Source organism: Ctenocephalides felis, unplaced genomic scaffold (genome assembly GCF_003426905.1).
Source record: "Ctenocephalides felis isolate EL2017-DRISC unplaced genomic scaffold, ASM342690v1 CF-g0.4_SCAFFOLD_01886, whole genome shotgun sequence".
In the NCBI taxonomy this organism is placed as follows: Eukaryota; Metazoa; Arthropoda; class Insecta; order Siphonaptera; family Pulicidae; genus Ctenocephalides; species Ctenocephalides felis.
The window spans coordinates 68,874,109-68,895,310 of NW_020538040.1; the positions used below are offsets into that span (position 1 = coordinate 68,874,109).

The 21,202-nt window shown below is 28.0% G+C and overlaps 1 protein-coding gene across 2 annotated transcripts in view; it reads right to left on the reverse strand.

Annotated features, from left to right (window-relative positions):
• Positions 1-304: 304 nt before the first annotated feature.
• LOC113376978 overlaps positions 305-21,202 on the reverse strand; it is a 53,619-nt gene continuing 32,721 nt past the window's right edge. The window contains exons 1-9 of one of the 2 annotated variants that reach the window (XM_026617118.1): positions 11,224-11,465; positions 9,194-9,316; positions 5,099-5,247; positions 4,688-4,815; positions 3,604-3,757; positions 2,775-2,888; positions 2,322-2,447; positions 1,921-2,184; positions 305-1,522 (exon numbers count right to left, since the gene is read on the reverse strand). In XM_026617118.1, the coding sequence (XP_026472903.1) occupies positions 429-1,522; positions 1,921-2,184; positions 2,322-2,447; positions 2,775-2,888; positions 3,604-3,757; positions 4,688-4,815; positions 5,099-5,247; positions 9,194-9,316; positions 11,224-11,354 (2,283 nt within the window). In that variant the 5' untranslated portion in view covers positions 11,355-11,465 and the 3' untranslated portion in view covers positions 305-428. Of the gene's footprint in view, positions 1,523-1,920; positions 2,185-2,321; positions 2,448-2,774; positions 2,889-3,603; positions 3,758-4,687; positions 4,816-5,098; positions 5,248-9,193; positions 9,317-11,223; positions 11,466-21,202 lie in introns of those variants that run through there. The other variant, XM_026617119.1, reaches the window with a different exon arrangement.

Genomic DNA, 21,202 nt, shown 5'->3' on the forward strand with positions numbered 1-21,202 from the left:
TCCCCCCCAAGAAATGCATCAGCAATAAAAATTAGTAGTATATATCTAAACCACTTCAATATTTAATCATAGATATATTCAATTCATTCATTTAGTTAAACTCATCCAAATAGTGATGCATCAAAATCAAATATTTGAGAGCACAAGGACAAGAACACATATGGGATAATAGAGAAACATACAATTCTCTAAACGATTATTCTACGTCACCAAAATGACATAGCAAAATACCACAAAATTAAAGTAAGCTATTTAAAAAAAACATGATTTTTACTATTTACAATATTAACTTTACTTTGTTCATTGTTATCATTAAGAAATATTATTCCACTGCTACATCAGAAGACTAGCCAAGTTGAAAGCAAAACTTACAACCAGCTTCATAAGTCATTTCATCGTAAACGTACCTTAAATAAATGCATTAACAATTAAACTTGGAAATAATCATCGACTGCATCCGAGTAGATTTTCTTAGAAGGCTGAGTTTTTTCACACTGATATGTACTAAGTGTGCCATGCACAGAATTAGGTGTGTTAATACTTTTAATAGAATCATAGTTTGTTTCATTATCAGATGCTAAATTGCATTGTGTCACTGATTCATAATTATGCTCCAATTCACATTTAATCTCATTTTGAATTTGATTACTTGAATCATTAATACTAGTCAGGTCAGGTACTGTAGAATATGCATCAATATCAGATTTAATAATTCCTGGCAAATTTAACTCTTCATAATTTGGATCACCATCGAGGCAACTATCACTTATGTTTTGACTAATCTCGGAAGATATATTTGATTTAAAAGATTGTAGAATCTCTGGTACGGTATTATAATTTTCTCTATAAATACTATCATTAATATTTTTTATACAAGAGTTTGTATCTTGTAATTTTTTTTTATCACATATAGTTTCATAACCGGGATCTTTCTCTTCACTAGAAAGTCTAAGATTATTAATAGATTTTGTCTCACTATTTCTACTTTTATTTAATATTATTTGTGGCAGTAAGTTTGAACTGGAACCATGAACTTTGTTAGATACAGATTCATCTACTTCATTATCAAACACTAAATTAGTATCAGTTCTATTATTCAGATTATCTAGTTTTTCATCATTTTTTAACAACATCAGCTTATGTTTCTTAACCACCTTGGCATACATTCCTTCTAAATCTGTAATAGGCCCTGTAATTTCAGATTCATCAGATAAAATTAAATTCGATAGTTTCAAATTTTGATTCGTGCTATCTCCTAATGATTCCAATGGACTCATGGTGGAATTAACATTACCATTAACTAATACATCAGATTCACTTTGAGAAATAGTTTCTACTATAGATACTGGATCCTGGTTATTATAAAAATCTGTTTTATTATTATCATTATAACTCATTTGCTTGTTCATTACAAAATGTAAGGGGTTGGAGGGTGGAAGAGGTAATGGTGAATTTGCCTGACGTTTCATTGGTTTGGGAGACTCTAAATTTCCAACAGATGATACACAGCTTGAAGAAGAATCTAAAACATATATTTACATAATATTAATCTCCTTGTGTCATGCCAGTTATGAAATTTTTAAAATAATTGATAATCAAGTTACACATCAACTAAAATTTAAATCAAGTATGCAAGTATAATTTTATAAGAGCAAGTCTTATTTAACTAAAATAAAATATAAAATATAGGTAATATATTTGTTAAGTTTGTATCAAGTATAATAAAAAAGACCTATAAATAAATAATGAATTAAATTAAAGTTATTAGTTGAAAGTTAGTAAGTAAAAAATGTTATAAATGACACATAACAATCTCATTTTCCATGTTTTTTTAAATACATAATTTAATGCCTAGATCCAGACCTATTGATTATGAGAGTGTTCTTAAATGAATTAAATGAAAAGGCTACATATACTGACCTTGTCTAGTGTGAAGTTGCAGAACTTGTGTAGTGTTACTGCAATTTGGTACGGTACTTCCTCCTGCATCTTTCACTTCAGGCAAATTATTATTCAGAGATACTTCCGGCTTTATAATTGATACATGTGCTGACGGAACTGGCTGATCGTTTACTATATTATCATTAGTAGGAGGATGAATTTGTGCATATGTTTCAGAGACACTAGTATAAACTTCAAATGGTGAAGAAAATGGTTGTTCTTCAATAGCAGCATACATTTCATCTATAATCAATCCAAATTAATTAAGTAAATTGAAAATAACTGAAAATAATTGAATCTGCTATTAACTGGTGGCATCTGAATTCTGAACTAATAAATTTGAATGTGAATAGATATGAAAATTATAACAATACACAAACCTGAATCATCAGAAACAGTAGTATAATGTGAATCAATTAGTTCTTGATTTGATCTTGATGGATTTTGATTAGCATGAACTAGAATGTTGACAAGAGGTTCCCTCACACTGATGCTTGTATATCCCTCTACAAATAAAAGTTTTGTAATGTAGATTATTAGTGTCTAAATTTTATTTTTAAACTTGTGAGTATTTATTTAATTGGGTTAAACAAATTGGATAACATTTTCAATACCAAAACAATGCTGAAAGTGAAAAATCTGAAAGTAAATTACTGGCCAGTATCAAATCTTCTAATTAAATAGTAACCATAAATATCAGTTTTAATTAAACGTGGTAGTACATTGAATCTTGGTGAGCCAATACCATTTTTGTAAATCTATACTGTTGAAAATTCCAACTAAAATTTAAATGATGAAATACTAATTAAACTCAAGATGTAGAATTAATTTACTTGATGAATCTTGGGAATCACCACTAAAATGATTAGCTTGAATAGGTGGAGTCATGTATGGCAGTTCTTGATTTGCTGATACTCTTCCAGCAATAGCCGGTGCAGCAGGTATATCTAAAATAAGTAATAATTTGATTTGTTAATAATATATTATAAAGCTAATATATATATATATATATATATATATATATATATTTACTTTATCTTCTATTAATATTTATAATATATCTAACAAATATTTTTTTTAACTGTTTATAAATGGTTTTTAGATTTTGTTAAAATATGCTTAATGATGATCAAACATACAGTGTCAAAACGTATACATAGTTCAATTATTTATTGTCTATTACTTTGACTGTTCAGCTGCAAATTAACATTTCAAGAGTATATATATATATATATATATATATATATATATATATATATATATAGATATATATTTAATATAATATAATATAATAAGTGTTGTGTATGAATTTGGCCAGCAATAATTTGTTTTTATCTTCAAGTTATACTTTGTGCTCTACAAGATAAATTTCAATTGCATTATTGTCATGTGCATTAAATAAATGAATATATATTTTTATATAATATAACAAGACTAAGCTAATCACAAGGCTCAATTATCATATTTGGCAAAACATTATATCATTATATGTATGAAGTTATTTAAAAAGCAGTAGAATTATGCACAAACAAGTAGAAATAAATAGTAAATATACATAAAAACAATCAAATTGCTAATGCTCACTAAAACTGAGTTTCATAAATTTGGTAACTCTCAAACATATTTTGTATTATAATTAAAAAATAATAATAAAATTCTTACCAACTATATGATCATCATCAGCTGCACTGTGATTTGGCATTGTATCATTATTATTATTTTGAACACTAGATGCTATGATAATGGCTGAACTCATCGATGCGGTTTTAGCTCGTGAATTCTGTACTTGGGCATATGGATGATCAGGAATTTGTACCTATGGTTGGTATGAAAGTAATAAAAATTATTACTTCTTACATAGACAAGTACTGCATAATCATTTTCAGTTTAGGCTATAGACATAAAGAAACCAAAATTATTCTTGCAAAGCAATAAAATAATATACAAGAAAAACAATAATATATATTGAAAATTGATAAAAGATCATTAGAACACTCATCACACATTTTAAAAATTAATGAGTAATACAAATTCATTCAACCACTTTAATGATAGTTAAAAACCAAATTATCTTAAAATCCCCTCCAAAACATTGGCAAAAAATTGTTTCAAATAGTTTTGTACATATAATTGCGTTGTAATTAACAGCTATTAATAATATTTTTCTGTCACACTTTCGCCAGAAATCAATTTGTTTTACAAGTTTAAAACGAGTTTAAGATAACCAAAATTGAAAAACATGATAATTAATTCAGTATAAATATCAATTAGGTTATATGCTATGTGTAAGCTATTTTCAATTTGCACACAATAATCATATGCCATGTTTAATTAATTTTAGTTTTATGTACAAGAATTTTAACAAAACATATATATATATATATATATATATATATATATATGTAGTGTGTGCATACTAGTTATTTTATTATCTAAATATTCTTGGCTTAGAAAATTATTCAAACAAAAAGTTATTGAGCACATTGAACAAAATTTAAGGCACACTCTCATCAAAAAGAAAGATTTCAATGGTTTTTCTTTTCACTATGATATAACACAAATTTTACAGAACTATTTATGTGAGAACCAATGATTACAGAAAATTTTTGACCGAATTCACAGATTCATATATATTGAATAGTATTTATTTGGATTCTTTTAAGTTTTGACTAACTGGATTCCCAATATATTAGGTTCAGTAAAGTGACTCATTTCATTGAAGAATGTGTAAATTGATTGTGCATACCCTATTATATGGATGTTCAAAATTTGAAACAGTTGCATAGGAGGATGTTGCATCATCTTGTTGATGGTCAAGATTGTGATGAGTTGTGTTTCTATTAGAACTACTCTGTACCTCCGGTCTCAGTGTAGCTGAAAAAAAGTTATTATTTTTTATAAAAAAACAATAGAATTAAGCTTACGTTTGTACAAATAAGTATATAGTTTAATAAGCAAACATAATCTTTTACAAATTCTGGTAAATTTAATTGCTCCAAAAAAAAATTTTTAATGAACAAATAAGACATTAAATAACTAAAACTAAAATCATTCTGGAATTAAATCACTTTTAAGAGATAAACAATTATTTCAAAATAAGATTTTGCAGGAGAATTATTTCAAATATTGTAATTTTAAAACAACAAATAAAACGTACATCCAGATTCCAGGAACACTTTATCACCCACAGTTGCATATAATTCAGTCACGACTTCAGGCACCTCTGAAGTAGCATGCTGTGCATTACTTTCGGAACATATTGGAATGTCTGGAAGACTTCTGTGTGGATTCGCATTGATCTTCAATCTATTTTATTTGAAATATATCAATATTAAAATTATTTAGAAAATAGATGATTATTTTCAATAAAAAGCACACACATTATTATTTTGCACTAGTGAAAAACAAGTGAAAGAATTAGTCGCATTATTAACTGGAAATACTTTAAAAATCTAAGAAATAAGCAGCAGTTGTGAAATCATATATTATATAACTTTTCTGTTTACATTTTTTTTTACTTGATATATAATTTTGGTAATACATTTCAAACTATTTACATTGATATTAAAACAAAATTACAAAATCAAAATGCTGCATCAATGTAATCGTTCTTTACTTGCTTTGCTATATTTATAAAGTTCTGCATACCTATGCTATTTTTATTATTTTTTAATGTGTGTTGAAATATTTATAAGCATAAAATATTCAATAATATTTCTGCTTACCTAATTTTCGTCAGTTATATATTCACGAATACGGTTAAGACGACGCTCCCGTAAAAATTACGATCATTTATGTGTTCAAATTGCCATTTATGGTAAAATTGTTATTAGTTAAAAGCGTTCTCTCGGATAAATAACATTCCGAGATATTGTTGTTTAAAATAACACATTTATAGATTTCCTTCACATTTATCAATTTTTGTATACGAAATATGTAATAAACTGACAATTAAAAATAACTTAGAGCTGTAAAATGTTCGTTTTGTCTCTCAACTCCATCGGCATACAAAATTTTATCAAAATTCCTGGCGAGTAAACCTGAGGCTGTACTCATAAGCTAGAATTCCTTTAGAAACAACTATACGTTGGAATACAACTGAATCGTAACTAATGCGTATACGATTTGAGTTGAAAAACAAATGAATGGAGATAAATCTGAACGTAATCAATGTTTGCCATATTTATAAAACAAAATAGTTATTAAAAGACAGTGCGTAGAAAACATTTTAGTGTTCGCTCGCAACTGATACAGAAATAATTGAATATTCTCAGCCTTAAAGCAGAAAGGAAATAATACTTCAAGGTAGGCTTTTTATTGTAGTTTAAAGTAAATTTTAAATAATTATAAAAAATAATCGATTATCTTTCAAGGCGCTTTCATCATGAGCATCTCGCGCTTATTGAAATTAAAAAGACCTAACATGACCAAACAGAGCATCCGCCCTCCAACATCGGCAGATGTTTTTCACATCATGCGCAATCCTACATTTTGTCGTTTTCATCAGCCTGTGTATGAATTTAATTTGGTCCTGCAACCACCATCTCCCAACCAAGTCAGCGATATTGATACTTTCTTAAGGGGTAAAATTATTCCATTCCATTTCGACCCAAACGGATGCTGAGGGCGATTTATTGATTTACCAAGATGATAAAAATAAGTTATTGGAAACCAATAATCTAATTTGTCAAATAATTAAGAAATTGACCATTTATGCATAAATAATTAATTATTTAGTATTCATGCGCCCTTCACTACTTACATAGTAGAATTGTGCTACATATGAACTATGACAAACTGTTTATCCTTGATGAGGTAAATAAAAACAATTAGAAAATTAATCTGTTTCTATTCAAAAATTAATTAATAAATAATAATTAGTTAATCATCAATAGAATGTACAATAAAATGAATCCAGACTATCAATTGCACATCTCTAATAATACACTAAACATAAGTAAGCAACACAATTTTAAAACTAATTCTGATAAATTCTAAAAGAAAACTGCTTGAAATGAAAGTCTGATTTGCTAATTTTATGTTTATTTCACGTTTCAAGTCATTCTAAACTATTTGAATAATGTGCGTATGACGAAAAATTTTGCCTGTCGACAGCATGTTCTTGAAAACTGTAGCTCTAATTGTGAAAATTTCTCTTGCTAAAATTCGATAATGGTTTAACAGTCATATTAAAAATATTTCACCAATGTTTTCCCAAAAAGTACCTAATATTGAAAAATTAGTGCTAGTTATTTGTCATGTGTGAAAATAGAGTAGGTTTTTTTTTGTTAAGTTTTTAATTCATAACTTCCCACTTGATCCTTTTGGTAAAAATTGCAAAAGTAAGAAGTAAGAAGTATGAAAGTATGTAAGTTCAATGAACGATTGAACAAATGCATATAAATATTTACGAAACAATTCATCGAATATGAAGGATTCAATAGAAGCTACATTTTTGTTACAAAATGTTTGGGTTCCATAACTCTATTAAACATTTTCAACTCACTTTTATATTTCTAATAATTTATTTTTAAGTGAAACTTGTTTTTATTCAGAAATATATGATACTGCACTAACCATGTAAAATTATCACACAAAAAATTATTCACAAACAATAGATACTATTCATTTAACAACTCAATTACTACAGCATTTATATATTATTGTGTTGCAAACTCAATAATGCAGAACATATTAAGGGGGTATTCTACTGTAGAATTTTGAAAAAATCGAAAAAATTTTTTTTTCATATTTTCAAAGTTTAGTTATTCAAAAATATGTCATTAAAAGGATTTTTCAAAATTACTATTATTTCCCGAGTTATAGCCGTTTTAGTGACGTGGCCTCGGTTCGGGTCCGACTTGTCTCAAAACTTTGAACGCGTTTTTCTCGGAACTACTTTTTTCGAGCTGGCGGTAAGGATATCTCGAGTTCTAATGAACCGATTTACTTCAAATTTGGAGAGAATCTTCTCTATACATCGCTTTATCGTATGGACCTTGCCCAAAACTATAACTTTTCATTTAGTATTTTTAAAAAATTCGGAATTGTTAAAAAAACATAAAAAAAAAATAATTTTTTTTTCAAACTGCCGCCATTCAAACAAAAAAATTTTGTTTAACTTATCCAAGATTCATACGATAGCGGCATCTATTATAATTAAGAATCCATCTATTTTTTATGTTTCAAATCACCAGGAGGGTTGGAATCATGTACGCCAGGACACCCTCTTTTTTTGGGAACCCCCACTTTGACTGCTCATAACTTTGTGAATTTTATTTTTTTTTAATAATAATTTTTTTATGTAATAATAAAATATCAATAAACAAATGATAAAAAAATCGATAGTAAAATTATTATTTGTTTCCTTTATACAGCGCTTCAAAAACCGGGCGAAATTCATGGCTCTACAGTAGAATACCCCCTTAATTGAACTTTAATAACCAATATTTAATTTTTTATTTGCAATGTCTAATATACGACGGTGTATCGCAAAACCTACATACAATCAATAAACCTTTTATTGAAAATGAAACAAACGATAAATATAATAAAATATAATAAAATAATCATATCAACATTATTCGGACAAGTAAAAATATGAAGATGAATTAGAAAAATTATAATATTCGATTGTTACAAATTACAATTTAAATTAACAAAATTATTTCTGGAAAAATAATCATGCTATAAAGAAAGGTATATCAAATTTAAATTATTATTAAATAGGCCTCAACTAAGAACAATAGCAATGTATAGCAAAACTAGCTCTCCATATTGTAAAGATGGTAAAAGAAGATAATAAATACATTCCATATTGTGAAGATAGTAAATGACTTTTATGACTTACGAATAGAATAATTTCGTTAGAATAAGGTATCACAAATTGTTATAAAATCTAAATTCTCAGACAGATATCCAGAATAATTATTATCATATATTTATTACATATATTATTAAATATATCAATATTATTATAGATATCATGTCTGGTTTATTACTGTAACAATTATATTTAAATAATATACTTCATAATAATACTATATTATTGACAAATTAATAGCATTGTGGAGATCATCATATGCCAAGTGTAAACTCATTGTATGTACGTAACATATTCCAAATGAACAAATTACAGCAAAATACAATTTTATTGTTTAGGAACATATGTAAAATAAATTTTGCTTTGTTTATATCTGCGGTCAAAAGAAAAATATTTAATACACATAGAAAATGTTTCTACTTAATTTACCTTTTTGTTTGATCTTCTGTTAATGTAGTATTTGGTGGTGTTGATCCTAAAAGCGTATCTTGATTTAGTACTTCATCAGGATTAGTGATCTTAACCATTCCAGTTAAGCCCAAAAAATCATTTCTGATAAAAATAAAATGGCAATTTGTATATTAGATGGCAAATTTTAAATATTGTCATGAATTGCATGTATTTTCAAAATCAAAATAACAGAAATTAACCATTATAAAGCTATATTATTTTTATATTTATATTTATTATATTTCTTTTTGGCTATATTATTTAGCAATATGAGTATATTAGCACATGCCAAATCATGTGAACATATTTTTTTCCATAATTATATTAAAGGATTACATTGATCGAATAGAGAAGGTATTAAAGTTGAGTTAGTAGAGTTATTAAAGATATTGTAAGTTATTTTAATTTTATGAACAGATATATCATTTGATACAGATGCATGAAAATCATCCATTAAGATATTCAAAGTATATCTTGATTGAGCCCATATGAAGTACCATTTAGATTCAATCTCCTAACAATGAGATATGCCTTGAATTTGAATTTTGTGCATTGCAATGCACTTTACTTACTTTGGTTCGAAGCCACAAAATCATATTATTACGAGTGCCACAGATAAAAATATTAAGGCAAATAAATTTAAGAGTCTTACTGAACTTAGCAAATGGTATAGTTCCTAAAAATATTTAAAAAATAATTTAATGATAAAGGATAAGGTTATTAAAGATATTGTATGTTATTTTGAATTCATGAACAGATCTACAAAACAGATTTGATACAGATGCAAAAAAAATCAGCTCAAATTAAATAATCAATTAAGATATCTGCAGTATATCTAAATTAGACCAATACAACGTCATTCCATTTAGACTCAACCTCTGAACAGTAAGATATGCCTCGAATTTCAATTTTGTGCATTTCGATGCGGTTTACTCACTTCTGCTCGAAGCCACAAAACCATATTATTACGAGTACCACAGATAAAAATAACAAGGCGAATAAATTTAAAAGTCTTACTAAACTTAGGACGTAGTATAATTCCAAAAATAATTAAAAAATACATCAATTATAAGAGGTACAGTTTTTAAAGTAATTGTAAGTTATTTTGATTTTATGAACAAATCTATGTGTTGATACAGATGCAAAAAAAAAACAGCTCAAATTAAATAATCAATTAAGATATCTCAGTATATCTAAATTGGACCAATACAACGTCATTCCATTTAGATTCAACCTCTGAACAATAAGATATGCCTTGAATTTCAATTTTGTTCATTTCGATGCACTTTACTTACTTCTGCTCGAAGCCACAAAACCATATTATTACGAGTACCACAGATAAAAATAACAAGGCGAATAAATTTAAGAGTCTTACTAAACTTAGGACGTAGTATAATTCCAAAAATAATTAAAAAATATATCAATTATAAGAGGTAGAGTTTTTAAAGTAATTGTAAGTTATTTTGATTTTATGAACAAATCTATGATTTGATACAGATGCAAAAAAGTCAGCTCAAATTGAATAATCAGTTAAGATATATCAGTATGTCTAAATTGGACCAATACAACGTCGTTCCATTTAGATTCAACCTCTGAACAATAAGATATGCCTTGAATTTCAATTTTGTGCTTTTCGATGCACTTTACTTACTTCTGCTCGAAGGCACAAAATCATATTATTATGAGCACCACAGATAAAAATAACAAGGCGAATAAATGTGAGAGTCTTACTAAACTTAGCAAGTAGTATGATTCCAAAAATAATTCAAAAATACATCAATTATAAGAGGTAGAGTTTTTAAAGTAATTGTGAGTTATTTTGATTTTATGAACAGATTGACAGAACAGATTTGATACAGATGCATAAAAGTCAGCTCAAATTGAATAATCAACTAATATAAGGTCACCTAAATTGGACTAATATAAGGTCATTCCATTAAGATTCAACCTCCTAACAATATGATATGTATCGAATTTGAAATTTGTGCATTGCGATGCACTTTACTTACTTTTGCTTCTGTTTTCTGCAACCGCACAAACACAAACTTATAACCAGAACAAAACATAAAGACACTGCTATAGCAATCAATGGGAATGATGTACCTACATAACTCATCATAGAAATATTTGATATTCTCATTTAATTTAATGCATCCATGGCAAAATAATTTAGGTTATGTTGACACTGATTATAAAACTGCATTATTGTTAAAAACGCACATATGTATATATAAAATATACACACATGCATTTATACGTATTACGTGTACTGGTATTAAACTACATTATATTTATGATTTATATAGAATTTTGCAACTGTTAGATATAACACAAATATGACAGATTGCATATCATAAATAATATATACAAAAGTATCAAGTGACAACTTTATTTGTATCGCATAAATGCATTGTTCGTTTCACGAAAATGTTTTTCAGTTAAGCACACCATAGTCCATAGTGTTTTTCACTAAAACAATTGTTTTAAATCTCAATATAATCGACATTATATTAGCGAACAACATATTGTACATACTACAATTACGTGCAATTGATGGTGCCACAAGTTTATAAAAGCCAACGACAGATGTCACATGTAGAAGTGTAGATGTAGCGCACGCTTGACAGCTGACAGTTGAGCGGCGCCGATATAAATGGCGCTACACACAACAACGCAACGGAGGCAACGCAAGTGAAGTTCGCAATTAACGGTTGCAAGCCTGCAGTTCCACTAAAACGTCGAATCTTGCAACCCTTGCGCTAAGGGATGAAATTTGGACAAGATAAAATCTCTCTTTTCTGCTTCCGCCTTGATCGAAGAAACTTGACCAAGATAGAAAATTGCTATATTAAAATTAAACACTTTGTGCATTTTTATAGTTATTAATAAACGCATAGTATTTTAGTGTTATTACTACAGTAGAACACCAATTATCCGAATTAATGGGGACCGGGACCCATTCGGATAATCAAATATTCGGATAATTGGAGTTTTTTTAAAAATTGCCATTGGAGAGAAAAAAAGTTACGTTTTGATATTGCACTATTTTTTTATTGAATTAAATGAAAGAAACATGACATGACAAATAAAATGTACTTAAACGAGTTAAAAAAAAAAACAAAAAATGTACAAGTTTAGAAATAAAAATCATTGTTTTGTAAACATCTCCGTCAAATCAAAACAAGCAATGTGCCTACACTGGCTTTGCTGGTGGAAGAATACTAGCGCACTTAGATTTTTTTTGGACAATTTTTTTTCTGAAAGTGATTCGGATAATCGGCGATTCGGATAGTCGAAGTTCGGATAATTGGAGTTCGGATAATCGGAGTTCGGATAATTGGAGTTCTACTGTATTTCATTGTGAATAATATATTTTATATAGACGTACCAAGTCTATATAGACGATGATTGGTACCAGGGGCGTAGCGTGCCTTGGCGGTCCCCGTATCAAAATTTGTTTGGGGACCCCCTTTATCTATCTAACTTTTGTCAATCTTTGAATTTTTCACATATGATATATATATTCTTTTTCATTGCCTTTTTTTGAAAAAACTGAATCATTAAGTGATCTTTAGAGTTTCTAAAGTTTCTGTCTCTAGGAACAAGTCTGGTAAAAGTTTCTGTCCTGAAGTTTTTACGTAATTTTTAATTAGTTTTAGTTAAAAAAATTTTTTTTTGGCAGTTGTGATTGTAACTGTAAGGGCCAAGTATAAAATGCATACTGTTATTGCGTGGGGAAAACTGGATGCTAGCCTCATAGATAAACAAGTATAAATGATGGCTAGCCTATTGCATCCATCATTGTGCATTCATTAAATAAATTTCTTAGATTTCTGTATTTAAACCATCAGGTCATGATCACATAAGATCTTTACAGTATTCAGTCGACAGTTTTCCTGAAACATTTATTAATTCTCGATTTCAAAATGTAATATACTATGTATTTTATATGCACGTGTACTAATGTATTATACAGTAATATAATACAGTTAATAATTGGGACAAGCATTTATCGAAAATATTTAAAGGTCTGACAACCAATATAGACAATAGATTCGCAAATTACGAAAAAGTTGGGTCAGTTATTCAGGATTCGTTTGGCGAGCAGGATGAAGATCATTTAGTTGATCATATTTATCTAAATCAAACTATTAAACATACGCGCCATGCAGACAATTCAAGCAACAAAACAAAACATTCTTGGCAACAAAAACAAAACGTAACTATAAAAATTCCAATTTATTAACTTATCGGATGTGCAAAAGCTTTACTAATTGAATTAATTGCAGCAGTAATTAATAATAAAGCTCACACTCAAAATAATTATTCTAGACCTTGGACCTTATTATAGGCTATGTTTGAAAACAAAGGTATAATTAATTTGAAAAATATTATGAATATCGTATTCGAAAAGTACATACAAAGTTTGAAAAAAAATTAAAATATTTTGCAGCCGAAATAAATTCTCTTGAAGCGTTAGCTTACAAGTTGAAGTTCAATACCTTTCGATAACAAAAGGAAAAGCTAACTACGTCAAAATTATTTAATTTTTTGAAAAATAATTGTTTTGCTTTAGAATCTTTATCAATTTCTGCTTACGCTCGTTCGGAGGCCCCATATTTTTGATACGGCGCTAGCTACGCCCCTGATTGGTACCATGTATAGATAAAAAATTAGTATCTGATATGTGATAATGTGATCGGTACTGTTTTTGGAAGAAAAGTCGCAAAACTACGACTATTTTAAAATTTCAAATTATTTATATAATTTAAAGCTTTAGAAATGCCGTATTAATATAAAGATGATAAATATTTCATTTTATGAATGCAGTACAAAGCAAAGTATTTTTCACAAACGAGATTTGACGGTTTATACTTGAACGAGCCAGTTTGTGGAGGCGAAAAAGAAAGTTCGATATGAACTGATTGCAGGTCCAATACAGTACTGAATTCGATGGCAGTTGTTTTATTAATCCAGTGTCAATATGCTTCGTAAACAATGAACAAATTGTGAAAAGATGGGGATAATCTTAACTCTTGACCTGTTGACAATATACATAATAACCTTATGTATTTATTTGTTTATACTAATTTCACGACCAAAAAAAGTATTCTGAAGAGTATGATAATGTATTTAATTTAATTCAATTTAAATTAACATCATTCTGATAAAGATGAAATTCTTGAAAGTTTCGTTTCAAATAGATGGCTTGAATCTAATGTATAAAATTTTATCACTAGTCAGATCATATGATAAACACAGCATTTGACTTGTATTATTTAGCAATATAAGTAATTTTGATTAAATTAATCGAATCTAGAATTAATATCAGTGAGAACTAACAACAGATCATACAATTTGTGTGATGTTGAATATAGTTTAAAAAACCTTTGCCAAGCTTTCCAAAATACGAGAAATTTTATCGCGACTGCAACGAAATCAGAAAATCAAAACCACAAAAACGTATCATATGATATGACAAGTATACATATCATAATACAAGTAATAATATCCATTATTACTAGTATCCGCTACAAATAATAATACTAACAATAAGGTAAAGGTGATATTACTTAAAAGCTAAAGTAAAAACTAGTATTTCTTCAAATTTATGCAATTATATTCGTGTAGATCTTTGACTAATATGCCCTCTATTTCTAAAAAGAAAACAATATTTATGTAGTTATCTTTTTATTATTCTTTTTTTAACGCACGCATCAACTTCGCAAAGAGGTTTTCCTCTGAGCTACATTTCTTAAATTGTATCATTTACTCTTTTCAAAAGTATGCATACTTTTACAGACAAAAAATATAAATTCATTTTTTGTATACTTTTACGGAAAAGATGCATTTCTATTAAATCATCAAATAATTCACACAATAAATCACAAAATAAATCGACAATTTCATAATTCTTGTTAAATTAGATTGTCGGTTTCCAATAACTTATTTTTATCATCTTGGCAAATCAATAAATCGCCCTCAGCATCCGTTTGGGTCGAAATGGAATGGAATAATTTTACCCCTTAAGAAAGTATCAATATCGCTGACTTGGTTGGGAGATGGTGGTTGCAGGACCAAATTAAATTCATACACAGGCTGATGAAAACGACAAAATGTAGGATTGCGCATGATGTGAAAAACATCTGCCGATGTTGGAGGGCGGATGCCCTGTTTGGTCATGTTAGGTCTTTTCAATTTCAATAAGCGCGAGATGCTCATGATGAAAGCGCCTTGAAAGATAATCGATTATTTTTTATAATTATTTAAAATTTACTTCAAACTACAATAAAAAGCCTACCTTGAAGAATTATTTTCTTTCTGCTTAAAGGCTGAGAATATCTAGTTGTTTCTGAAACAGTTGCGAGCGAATACCACAATGTTTTCTACACACGGTCTTCCAGTAACTATTTTGTTTTATAAATATGGCTTGATCACGTTTAGATTTATCTCTATTCATTTGTTTTTCAACTGATACGATATACACTTGTATAAATCGTATACGCAATAGTCATTAGACAGAAATCTAGTGATGTATGGCATCGTGCCTTAAGGCAAATTGCCGGAACTTCCCGTACCGTAATGAAATATTCGAGGATTTATATATATATATATATATATATATATATATATATATATACATTATTTTCATATCTCAGACAGACAGAATTTTAAATGTTTTTAAATAAAATATTTATTACAAATACTGTAACTTATGTTTACAGAAAAGTGAATAAACAAAACTTAATAAATCGAATTTCAAATGGACATTGTATATTATTTATAAGAATTATATATCTGAATTGCAAAGTTAAAATTATTTATTTGAAGTATATAATTAAGCTTTAGAACTTCAGCTGGAAATAAAATCAAAATTCGAATAATTTTCGATATCCAATAAATTTTTTTTTGAACATTTTTTTCCCAAGAGCAATCATTTCGTCAATACACGCAGATGTTTTTCGAATCATTCAAATCGTCGAATCATCGAAATCGTCGACGAAAATTTGTATCCGAACATACACATACATACATCCACTTTTTCTAAGGTATACCAAATTATTCAGAAACCTTTGAAATTTGAATAATACAAAAAACAACAACAAAAAAGATGAAGAACTGATCAAATTTGCATGAAGGCAGGTCTAGCGGTTTCGGAGATATAGTAAAAAAAAGTAAAAATTTGGCGGTCAAAAATGATCATTAGACATATGCGCATTAAATTATCAGATATTTTATAGAGATTTTAACAATAAGTATAAATTCTGTTTACATTCCAATGGATTCCGTACCAATGTTTATCTGTTAGACGTCTCTATGCAGTTAAAGCAGTACGATTGCTTTGAAAAAATTTCAGAATTTCCAAAATATTTCAAAATAAATTTTTCTCCAAAAAGTCTTTTTTTTTTCAAAAAAAAGTAATTTTTTGTAAAAATGTATAGTTTCTCAAAAATCTAATTTTTTCAGAGTACTTTTTTTTTACATAAATTATTACAAAATTGTTAATTTTTTTATAAAAGAAATAATTTTTGGTACGGGAAGTTCCAGCAATTTGCCTTGAGGCACGACGCCATGCGCCCCACTAAGAGTTAAGAATATTTTCACATTTTCTTTACGTACGTCAAAAAAGCAATTATCTATGAACATAAAGATCTTTTCCTTAGCGGTTGCTTATTCTTCTATTTTCTAATTCAATAAGTTGCTAGCAGTATTTACCAAAAATTATAAATAATATTGTGGATATATTGAAAAATATTACAAAAAATTGAATTTCTAAATTAAAAGTCAAGATTTAATTTGATGTTATTGCACATGCTTATGCACTGCATCATTTGTGAATTTTGCTAAGATTTTATTATTGAATTTTTTTTTATTAACTATGTTATTCATTTTCTATTATATTTTAATTAATTCCAGACGAAATAATAGCTAGGTTACCTGTAAAATCAAAATGCAAATGATTTAAAATAGAGTCAAAGTAATATAATGCTTGAAACATATTAATATGATAATGAGTTGCCCACATACTATTTAACAGTTTCAAACTAATACAAGACATATACGTATTGTCTTTTTTTTTATAAAACATTGATAAATTATTAAATCAATTAATAGACGTTTTCACTTATTATACTTGTTGTGCCGTAATTAGAGCTTGTAACAATTAGAATGAAATAAGAAATTCTGAAGAATATATTTAATATCTCATACGTATTAAATGTTGCGGAATTTGAAATGATTAAAGATTTTTTTTTGCCTCCTCATTAATTCAAGATTTGACATTGCCAGTGTCATTTTATTTTAATTATAATTCAAATGAATTACAATCATATAAGTATAATAATATGCAGATAAACACACACACACAATAGTGTGTTCAAAAAGTACCCGGAATTACTAATAATTAAATTTCGCGGGTCTGGAGTGTCTGATTGTCAAATTTTTTTTTTATTGTGTTGGTATACATGCCCCTAAAGTATGATGAAATTTTCAGCTATATTCACTGTTTACTTTGTCTGTGGTAGTCGCTAAGGTTCGACGTGTTTTTCTGAGCTCGGCGATTTTTACAATGGAAGAATTGAAAAGTCAAAGAATTTGTATTAAATTTTGCGTAAAAAATGAAATAAAGTGTTGCAAAGTGCAAAAATTCACCAGATATGGCTCCGTGTGACTTTTTCCTATTCCCAAAGTTGAAGAGACCCATGAAAGGACGGCGGTTTTCCTCGATTGAAGAAAATCGCTGAGAGTGCTCAAGGACATATCAAAAAGTGAATATCAAGGGTGCTTCGAAAATTGGAAAAAACGCTGGCATAAGTGTATTATATCTGGGGGGGACTACTTTGAAGGGGACCACATTAATGTAGACGAATAAATAAATATTTTTTTGAAAAAACAAAAATTCCGGGTACTTTTTGAACAGACCTCGTATATATATATATATATATATATATATATATATATATATATATATATATATATACAGAATTAAAGAGTAAATAATACAATACACTCATTTAAAATATAAAAGTTACATTTATGCCAATATTATTTATGTTTTATTTTTCAGAACTGCAAAAGCCAAGAATTTTTACGATATATATATATATATATATATATATATATATATATATAGATTTGAATTTGATGTTGATATAATATATTTTATTTGAGTTTAAATGCGGACGTTACATAAATAAAAAATAGTATGAGAGTTTTTAGTTAGCATCTTAGCCTTCATTCAGTGGCAATCAATTTAAAATTTTGTATCCTAATGTAACATATGAAAACAATATTAATCCATAGTATGAGTATGTGCACAGTGACAATATATACATTTTTCAACATCACAATTGGCAAAACACACAAAAAAGTACTTTTTTGCCACGGAATGAAGTCTAAGATGCTAGCGGAAACGTATGGATTTTAAATACATTTCTAAAAACTCTCATATTATTTTTATTGATGTAATGCCCGACTTTTAAATTTAAATATTATATATGTATATATATATATATATATATATATATATATATATAGCGGTCATATTTTTATTATGACCATGGTCATTGCTACTCTGAGATTCAGATCCACTGGTAGTCCAGTCATCATAGTAAGTTCACCCTAAAAGTTCTCTCAAAACCTAGATACACCCTACCATATGTAGGTTTTGAGACAACTTTTAGCATGCAAAATACAAGTATTTACAGACTTACAGCTGGATATCTCGAATTCCGACATTCTTGCCTAATTTAAGCTTAATTGACTGAACTATGGGCGGAGAATTGAACTTGAGCTTGTCGGTGGTCGCGCGGCATGCAGTGGCCATGGTCATAATGAAAATGCATTTTCATCCACCTTTCATATCCATATGCAGATTTTTTTGGCCTTGTTTACTTGAGCATTTAGCCACCTACAACATTACTTGTATATCATCGTATTCTATACATTCTTTAGTTTCATACTATTTTCTTCATTTAAATTCTAATCTTCTTATCGTACGATATACTTATCGTATATACTTTTAATATATACTTATCGTATATACTTTTCAACTTATCTTCATTTTTCTTATTCCTTCTTTAATATCTATTCATTTCGTCTTCTAAACTCTTCTTACATTTTCTACCACTATAATTAATATTTAATTATAATTCTCCAATCTTTATACATGATTCTGATTATTGTTACATACATATTCGTTATGTTTTCATAATTTTATTATAATTTCAAGTTAACTACTTAATATTATTTCAGATTTTTTGCCGAGGATTCGAACTCATAACCTCCTCGGGAACAGATTATGTTATTATCTTTTTTAACTTCGTTTCTTTGTAAATCGCAGAAAAGTGAAATATTTTTCGTCCACGTTCAGGCCGCAATTCTGAATCGATTTTGAAAATTCAAAAACCATTCGAAAGATATTGGTTGGGAATCGACCTGATTAGTTTTTGGTAAATACCGGCCGGGCTGTTTTCTCGTAATAAAGTGTTAAAAATTTTTTTTTGACGATTTTTATGATTTTTTTTGGCGGCAAACTTTGTCAAAGTTTGCAAAAATTAGTATCGTTTTTTGGCGTTTGTCAAAATTAAAACTTTCATCGACGTTTGCTCAAAAACGCCTGAACCGATTCCAAAAATTTAAAATCCAATCGATGTGGATTATCTTTTCTCAGTTTCGTGCAGCAATCGGCCAAGCCGTTTCTTTGTAATTTAGAAAAAATGTTCAACTTTTTGTCCACATTTAAGCTCATACTACCGAATCGACCTTAAAAAATCAAGAACTGTTCGAAAGATATTAGTTGGGAACCGTTTTCTTGTAATTAACTGTTAAAAAAAATTAAGCCGATTCTTATGGAACTTTTTTTGGCGATATATATCATGGTCTTATAGAACTTACTGAAATATTACGGCTTTACAACAAGTAGTTTAATTTTAAAAATTCATCAAAATTTGAGAAAATGAGTAGTTTTTTTGACATTTGTTAAAATTAAAATTAGATGATTTACTTGGTATAACGTTAGAGTACTTAGTCTTATTGAACATACTAAACCATTAAAGTCCTACGGAAACTAGTTCAATTATAAAAATAATTGATTTTTGAAAATTTGCTTTTAGAAAATACTCCGAGTTAACGTGTTCGTTCGTTTTCAATTATGTGTAATATATCCACTCGGAATACTTTTGATTACTCATAAATTAATTTATTTTTTATTGATTAAGTCGATTAATAATTACACATATCGGGAAGTTCATGTAACTTGCCTAAAGGCAAAATACCAATACCAACTAGTTAAGTTTGTATAATTTCACAGCAATATAGCTTTTAGAAATATTACATGTTTTATAAAACAATCCATTAATTCTCTTTACTCTATCTGTGATTTAGTTTATCTTCATACTAAACGCTATTAGAAAACAACATCACGGACGCCCAGCAATGCCAGTTACCAGTTAGTGGCTATTTTTACTTGGAAACATATCCAAGTAAAAACTACTACCTTTGTAACTACTGCTTGACAACAGGCTGTTCAAAGCTCTGGTTCAGGTTCAGTCGTTCTAACCACTACGAACGAGCACAGATTATATTATGATTTTATGTTGTTAAACTAAAGGCCTCCCTATTAGCAAAAAAATAATTATATAATCCATTATTTATGCATAATTTCTAATTTTTGGGGATAATGGATGCCTCCTTCTTCAAGAACCATTAACAAATTTTTATACATTTTAATTACTTGAATATTGAAAAGAGTTTTAAAAATGAAAAAAACATCTAATTAAAAAATCCAGAACAATTCAGAAGTTTCAGTCGTTTTGGTTCAAATTAATTATTTTCATATACAAAAAAAGTTATCTCAATATAAAATGTCATGTCCTTGTTAAAATTTTGATTCTGGAACACATATGAGTTATTCGAACTTTCATGTAAATAATTATTGTTTAAGTATTTACTTAACTGTTTAATCATCCCCGAAAAAAATCATGACTG